This window comes from Tupaia chinensis, unplaced genomic scaffold, assembly GCF_000334495.1.
Source record: "Tupaia chinensis unplaced genomic scaffold, TupChi_1.0 Scaffold000612_1, whole genome shotgun sequence".
Taxonomy (NCBI): domain Eukaryota; kingdom Metazoa; phylum Chordata; class Mammalia; order Scandentia; family Tupaiidae; genus Tupaia; species Tupaia belangeri.
The window spans coordinates 419,890-427,708 of record NW_006160131.1 but is presented as its reverse complement, the minus strand read 5'-3'; the positions used below and the strand labels follow the sequence as shown (position 1 = coordinate 427,708).

General features: G+C 64.2%; 1 protein-coding gene across 1 annotated transcript in view; it reads right to left on the bottom strand.

Annotated features, from left to right (window-relative positions):
- COL23A1 (collagen type XXIII alpha 1 chain) overlaps positions 1 to 7,819 on the bottom strand; it is a 222,852-nt gene that overhangs the window by 17,541 nt on the left and 197,492 nt on the right. The window contains exons 10-17 of the mRNA XM_027775906.1: positions 6,734 to 6,850; positions 5,231 to 5,266; positions 4,913 to 4,939; positions 3,840 to 3,866; positions 2,821 to 2,874; positions 2,496 to 2,558; positions 2,056 to 2,100; positions 1,233 to 1,310 (exon numbers count right to left, since the gene is read on the bottom strand). Coding sequence (XP_027631707.1) covers positions 1,233 to 1,310; positions 2,056 to 2,100; positions 2,496 to 2,558; positions 2,821 to 2,874; positions 3,840 to 3,866; positions 4,913 to 4,939; positions 5,231 to 5,266; positions 6,734 to 6,850 — 447 coding nt within the window. The remainder of the gene's footprint in view (positions 1 to 1,232; positions 1,311 to 2,055; positions 2,101 to 2,495; positions 2,559 to 2,820; positions 2,875 to 3,839; positions 3,867 to 4,912; positions 4,940 to 5,230; positions 5,267 to 6,733; positions 6,851 to 7,819) is intronic.

The window sequence follows — 7,819 nt, the reverse complement described above, 5'->3', positions numbered from 1 at the left end:
CTCCCCCGCCCAGCTGGGTCAGGCCACACTGAACATGGCTTGGTCTGGTCCCCAGGTCTTGGGGAAGGCCACGGAGGTGGCACCTAGCATTGGATGACACGCACGGTGTCCGCTGCCACGGCGGGCCAGACCCCTCTGCCCTCAGAGCCAGACTTCCCCAGAAGCCGATCTCGTGGCCGCGATGGCTGCCTGCTGCCTCTGGAAGCAGGCCTAAGTCACTTCTCACATTCAAGCCACACGTCCCCATGGTGACCTGGCACCGCCCTTTCTCCCCGTGAGCTCTCCGTGAGCGCTCAGCGCATGGAGGCCCAGTCCCGTCCCCTCCGCCTCCTCTCCTCACTCTGCCCTTCCTATCTGCTTCTCCAGTGCAGCGCTCCCAGCCTATGGCGTTGCCCCGTTCTACCCTCTGGGCCCAGGCCCGGCGTCCCCCCCCCAGTGGGCTCCCTGTCCACCCCTCCCCTTTCGTTCACCTTCCACACCTTCCCAGTGACCCCTCCTCCCATGTTCTTAACACCATCTCCTGTTCAAGAGCAGACCATGGCCGACCACGGCTGCCCTCGCCCCCACGGGCCGTGGCTCTGGGGGCCACGCCATGCATGTGCATGCCCTCGGGGCCACGCCACACCACGCCATGCAGGGCACAGTTCCCAACAGCTTGAACTTCCCTGAGGCCTGTGGGGAGCAATGGCATTGGGGCTCAGGGGGCAGGTGCCAGTGCCCAGCCCGGTCTCTGATGAGCAGCCCTCCCCACCCAGCTCCCTTCCCTGACCCACGAGCAGCTGGCACCCAGCCTCTCTGTCCCTGGTGGCAGGTCCCACACCTTTTCTGAGTCACAGAGTAGGACCCAGCCTACACCTTTCCTGAGACTCCTGGGTCAACCTTGCTACCCTCACCCTTGCTGATAAGTCTTTAGACCCAGCCCTGTGGCCAGTGCCCCTAGGAAAGGCCCAGGAAACACTGCTGGGATGGGCCCAGGAAATGCCCTGCCTCCTGCCCCTGACAGGGAGGCTTCCCTTCTTGCCTTGGCCACTGGGGAGCTCGAGGGCACAGCAGCACACAGCGGCTCTCAGCACTGTGTGGGGCTCAGCCTGCACGGGTTTCTGTGTCAGGCAGGAGAGGGTGGGTCTGTGCCACGCTGCCCTGTCCTCAGCAGAGAAGAGCAGGGGTGCACCCACAGTGAGATGGCTCCCTCGGGGGACGCCATCAGGGACATCCGTCCTCCAAAGCACTACCTTCAGGGCATCCAGGATCCTCCCGTCGTAGTCGATCACCACAGTGTCTCCTTGCTCGCCCTTGGGGCCGGGGGGACCCTGAGGCAGGAGGAAGAGGAAGCTTCTGGAAGAGCTAGCTGGCAGGTGACCGGAGGGGGGCAAGCAGAGGGCCTTGCCGGCGGCCTGGGCCCCTCGCACGCCCAAGCCCTACACGCTGGCTCCCAGGGGCCGGCGCTCAGGACGCAGCGTGTCTCAGTGTGTGCGGGCAGCGGGCGTCGGGCAGGCGGGCACCAGGAGCCACACTTGCCTGGCTCAGGGCGTCTGAGGCGTTCGAGCCCGCCAGCCTGATCTCTGCAATCTCATGGGAAAGTGGGGAGCCTCTATTTAAGATGAAGTTTTATCGATTTTAAAACACCACCAAACGAACAGCCCCTGTACCCCGGCCCTGGAGCACGCTGTCTCTGACGCTCTGGGTGACAGAGCTGAGGACAAGACCCTGGCCGTCAACTGCAGGAGAACTGACAGTCCCCGAGATCCAGGGCCGCAGGGGCTGCGAGGGGGCCGGGCCACACTGCCAGGGACTTCAGCCAGGCTCTGTGGGGAGCGGAGGCCCATAGATCCCAGGGAGGGAGAGGGGTACCGGGCTGGACTCTTATTCTGAAACATTCACGTTCGAACACTGCCGAAAGCGTGGATCGTGACCTTTCAAAGATCACTAATAAATTACTTTTAGAAAAGTTAAGAACCCCCCCGTTCTGTAGCTCTGGCTCCCCTGGGCTCTCTGTGGGAATGGGGGCCTCCCAAGCTCCCCCCCCCACCCGCGGTGTGGCCTGGGGCTGCTTACCCGGGGCCCCGCGGCTCCATCTGCGCCTGGCTGACCGGGCTCACCCTGCGGAGACACGGGCACAGACTCGCCGAGGCTCTCATGCCTGCACGCCGACCGGGCCCGGCCCACGTGCCAGAGCCCTGACAGTGTCAGGTCTAAGAATGGCACCCTGCGAAGTCCTGCGGGAGGGCCTGCGAGCCCATCCTCTGCCCCACGCTGTCGGGACGTGACCCGGGGCCGCGTGGCGAGCGAGCCATGAGCTGGGCCCGCACGGAGGTCTGGTGGCTCCTCGGGACCAGGACGCCGGCTCCCAGGCCAGCCTTCCGTGCTTCGGACACTCCCAGGCCCAGGCTGCCCCAGGCCCCACTTGAAAGGACAAATTAGAGGTGAAAGCACATCCCCTTGGGCTGGTCTGAACGGGGACGGTCTGAAACACCCGTCGGGCACCCTGCGGTCACCTTCGGCCCTGGGGTGCCGTCCATGCCGCTCTCTCCTTGGGGTCCCATGCTCCCGGGCTCGCCCTGAAATTGAAAGTTGGTGGTGAGAGTGAGCTCCGGGCGAGCTGCTGGCCGGGCCTCATGGGTGGGCCTCCCAGGAGTGCACCCCAGCCCGCCGTGGGAAGGCGTGGGCCGCGGGGCTCTCCCCGGCCAGGGTCATAGGGATGGCCCAGGGCCCTGCTGCCGCCTCTCCCCGGCCTGCCCTGGACAGCAGCCTGCACCTCTGAGACGTGAAAAAGCTGTGGAGGGAGGGGGATGCAGGGGAGCTGGGGGGGCATCTTCCTACCTTGGGCCCTGGGGGTCCAGGGAGTCCTGGCTGGCTTGGTGTCCCATCATCCCCCTGAGAAGGGAACGAACAAGCTGTCGCCCCCAGACCTCTGGCAGTCAGTGGGCCCCTCCGTCCCCTGGACCGAGCTGACCAGGCCACTCCAACATGGGCAGCTCCTCTCTCCCCTCCCTCCCAGCCCCCCAGCCCAGAGCGAGCCCCAGCAGGAGTTTTCAGAACGAACGAGAAGACTGCTCATAGGCGGTCTCCAGGGGAAGGCACGCCAGTGTTACTCAGAGAGCCGGAAATAGGCACTGCCCCCAAGTCCCTGCTGAGGTGGGCTGCAGAACCTGCCCGTCTTTAAGTTTCTCAGTTTTGTAGAGCTGTATGGCTTCTTGTCCTCTGTTAATGACAGAGCACCTGAGTGCAGGTGAGAGACAGAGACAGAGAGAGGCGAGCCCCCTAGGGCCTGGTCAGGCATGCTCCCTTCTCCCGTCCTCTGGCCCTTGGGGTCCTGGGCACTGGCTCCAGTCCTGGCATGTTTTGGGCTGCCCGGGCTGGGGATTTGAACTCCAGTCACCGCGCGCTGCTCTGGAGCAGTACACTACCGCTACCTCGGAGCCAGCCCAGACCGCGCATTTTTCCTCAGCCCCTGGTGACGCTGACCCTGCCGGTTATGGAAGTTCGCTTTGTTTCCCTCCGAGAGAGGGGGCTGCCCCAGTAGCGTCTCCACACTGTGACCCACCGCCTCAGTCGGCCAGATCCCAGGCACACACATGTGCCCGGCGTGTGGGGCCACAGCCTGCATCCCTGCACTCCCTCCACTCGGAGAACCACTGTCCCTGGCCCTGAGTTGGCGTGGCTTGGTATCCGAGGAAGGGAAATATGGGGGCATGAGGTCCCGGCCTCCTGGGGACAGGGCACTGCTGTGGCCCCGGGGCCGGGGTCTGGTGAAGCAGGGACACTCCTCACTGTACTTGCTGGCCCTCCCGTCTCTGCACCTGACGCTCCAGCCCAGAAGGCCGCACGGTCCCACTCACCTTCTTTCCAGGAGGCCCAGGCTCACCCTGTGGGGACACATGAGGTGCGAGACTGGTCAGAGCTAAGGGTTGCGGTTGTTGGGGGGGCACTGAGGACGAGGCCAGCCCTGGGCCCCGAGCCCCTCCAGGAGGCGCGGGTGAGTGTGGGGCCGACAGCCTTGGACCTCACTCCCGGGCCAGTCACTGCTCTTGGAGATGGGAGGTGGGGAGGGCGCATGACCTGTGTGGACGTCCACAGGCTTTAGCACGGCCGGCCGGGGCCACTGGGATGCCTCCGGCAGTGACCACGGGAACAACCGGGCTGCGCCCGACGGCAGCAACGCCACTCAGCGCCGACGGCCCGACCCCACCGCGACCCGAGAAGGCGGAGCCGCGGACAGGACAAGGCCAGCGGTTCCCAGAGGGGGTGGCAGGGAGTGCAGAGGACGTCCAGGACAGCGAGGCCGCTCGGTGTGACGCGTGAGGGACGCTCGTGTCCCTCGTCAAGCCCAGGGCGTGCGCAGCACCGAGGTGCACCTGGAGCGGGCAGCCAGCCGGGCGCCGACGGCGGTCCTCACAGCCCTCCTCCCCGGGGTGTTGGCAGTGGGGAGGTGGGTGTGTGGGGGCCGTTCAGCTTTGGTGTGACCCCAGAACTGCTCTAAAAATAAAGTCTATTGAAAACCAAGAAGCTGAGGCCGGCAGGTGGCATAGCGTTTAAGGTGCCGGACTCGCACACGGCCAGCTGCAACCTGAGTCCTGGACGGGGCTTGAAAATCACATCAGGCGTGTGTGTGCCCCAAGTCCTGCTAGGAGGGTGGAGAAGGGACGCAACGTGGCCACCGGGAGGCGATTTCTCACTTCCCCTCTCACTGTCTTTCTCCGTGGGTGCACGTGCCCTGGGGCAAAATCCTAAAACCAGACAGAAGCCCCCAAAGCTGCTGAGTCTTCTCGCACCCCTCACAGCCCACTGTGAAAGGAGGCCTGGCGTCACTGTGCCGGTTAGCGGATGTCGGCGTGCTCCCCTCGGGCTGGGGTAGGGTGGGGGGAGGCGGGGAGGTGTGAAGCCCACCCCCCAACGAAGGGCGGGTACTCACCTTGGGCCCCGGGAGTCCCTCTGGGCCCTGGAGGAGAGACGGGTGTTAGACGTCACGCCGGCTGCTCCCGGGCCTGCCTTCTCCTCGTTTTGTACAGGGACCCCCATCCCAGACAGGAAGTGTCGCTAGAACGGGCGTCGTGCCCCGGGACTGCACGGTGTCAAGTGGGTCACCGGCTCCCGCAGGGGCTGGGGGCTCTCCGGGTGCCTCGCCCATCCAGTGCCCCCACACAATCCTGGTGACACGGGAGGGCGAGGGCTCCTGGCTCTGGGACCACGTCCTGCCACACCAGGCCTCTGACCCATCCCGGATACTGACCGTCTCGCCGTCCTGCCCAGGCTGCCCTGTGGGACCCTGAGGAGGAGGAGGGAAGCTGTGAGGGATGCAGGGACGCCCTGTGCCGGCCCGGGCAGGGGCTCTGGGTGTCTTCCATCCTCCCGATGCCCGAGTGGGCACGGCTGTCTCCACCCCGAGGCTGCTCGCCAGTGTGACTGGCAGGACTCGTGGCCAGGTCGGCAGTGGCCCTCGGGGGGCCTGGTGGGTGTGGAAGGGAGGCAGGGGAGTCTCCGGGTTAGGGAGAGGGTGCTAGGATGCAGTCTGGCCTCAGTTTAGGTCAGGCCCTGGAAGGAAGGCCGAGGCTAAGTACTGCAGGGACCTGGAGAGAAAGGAGGGGTGGGGAAGGGGCAGCAAGAGGCGCAGAGGGGAGGCCCGGGAGTGGGCTGGGTCAGGGTTCGGGCCCATGGGCCTAGTGGGGTAAGTGATGTGGAGTGAGTCTGTAGCTCAGGGTTAGTGGTGTGGAGTGAGTGTAGGGCTCAGGGTTAGAGGTGTGGAGTGAGTCTGTAGCTCAGGGTTTGTGGTGTGGAATGAGTGTAGGGCTCAGGGTTAGTGGTGTGGAGTGAGTCTGTAGCTCAGGGTTAGTGGTGTGGAGTGAGTGTAGGGCTCAGGGTTAGAGGTGTGGAGTGAGTCTGTAGCTCAGGGTTTGTGGTGTGGAATGAGTGTAGGGCTCAGGGTTAGTGGTGTGGAGTGAGTCTGTAGCTCAGGGTTAGTGGTGTGGAGTGAGTGTAGGGCTCAGGGTTAGAGGTGTGGAGTGAGTCTGTAGCTCAGGGTTTGTGGTGTGGAATGAGTGTAGGGCTCAGGGTTAGTGGTGTGGAGTGAGTCTGTAGCTCAGGGTTAGTGGTGTGGAGTGAGTGTAGGGCTCAGGGTTAGAGGTGTGGAGTGAGTCTGTAGCTCAGGGTTAGTGGTGTGGAGTGAGTGTAGGGCTCAGGGTTAGTGGTGTGGAGTGAGTGTAGAGCTCAGGGTTAGTGGTGTGGAGTGAGTCTGTAGCTCAGGGTTAGTGGTGTGGAGTGAGTCCGTAGCTCAGGGTTAGTGGTATGGAGTGAGTCTGTAGGGCTCAGGGTTAGAGGTGTGGAGTGAGTCTGGGGCTCAGGGTTAGTGGTGTGGAGTGAGTGTAGGGCTCAGGGTTAGTGGTGTGGAGTGAGTCTGAGGCTCAGGGTTAGTGGTGTGGAGTGAGTCTGAGGCTCAGGGTTAGTGGTGTGGAGTGTGTCTGTGGCTCAAGGTTAGTGGCATAACAGCAGGAACTGGAGGTGTGGATCTGGGCTCGGGACCGGGTTTGGGGCAAGCTCTTGATTGGTGATCCCGGGGGATCAGATTTAAGGTCTGGGTGGGGTCAGGGACTGGAACTGTAGGGGGTTAGGCTTGGACCTGGAGTGTAGACCAGGCCCTGCTTCAGGGTCTGGACCGTGGCTAAGGTTGGCACTGGGCCTGGGGCTGTGGTCAGCAAGGGACCAGGTTCTGGTGTCCCAGCCCTGGGCCTGGACTTACCGCTGGGCCTGGAGCTCCCCTGGGGCCATCTTTCCCAGTGTCGCCAGGAGGACCCCGGGCCCCAGGGGGCCCAGGGGGTCCCGGAGGCCCAGCAGCTCCATCTCGCCCTTGGTCTCCCTGAAAGAGACGGGATTGGCATGACACCGAGGATGGGCGGGGTTCCAGGCTCTGAGTCCAGCCCTGTGTCCTCCTTCCCTGGCCTTGGTGGGCTCCAGGGGAAAGCTCCGTGGTTGGGCCTCTGGCCGCCCCCTGGCAGCCACCGGGAGCTTATACTCAGCCCAGGGCCCAGCGAGACCTTCGTCACCGAGGACCACGCCTGCTCTGCGCGCCTGAAGCCCGAGTCTGCGCTCCGGTGAGAGCAGAATGGGACGTGGGAGGAGGCAGGTGCCCGGCCAGCCCCCGGCTTTCCCGAAAGGACACCGGATGATGTCTCCCGTAAGGCCGTCCCAGGGCGTGCTTCATTGGAAGTGACAGGGACTCGCTCTTATCCCAGAGGAGCGAAAACAAGTTTACACGAAACCTGTGGGTCACGTTCACGGCCCCCAAACACCCATGAGCCCGTCACTCGGTGGCCGCTCGGCGGCGGGCACCATGTCACAGGACATCACCCGGCAGCGCGCACAGGCCACAACTCGGGGGATCCCCCAGGGCGTCGGTCCTGCTGAGAAAAGCCGCCTTCCACGGTACGTGCTGTGCAGGAGCCCCACGCAGCTGGAGCAGGTTAGTGGGGTCAGGCTGGGTGCGGGGACAGAGGTGGTCGTGGGTACAGCATGCGGGATCTGTGGGTTGTCACACAACTCTGCACGTTGGAGGCAGGTGCACAGAACGAAGCACACACGTGCATGCACGGGCGTGTGGAGCGGGGTCAGACACGTAGACTGTGTCATCTTCAGCTCCCTGGTGTGACAGTGTCCTGCAGCGGGGCAAGGTCACCACCGGAAAGACTGGGGGAGGGCACGTGGCGTCATTCACACAACTGCAGAGCCCCACTGATCTCAAAGTGAAAAGTTAGAAGAATGAAGAGCAGCCTGGGGCCTGACGTTAGTGTGGGTCGGACCGCAGGCAGCCGGAGCCCGCCCCTTGTCG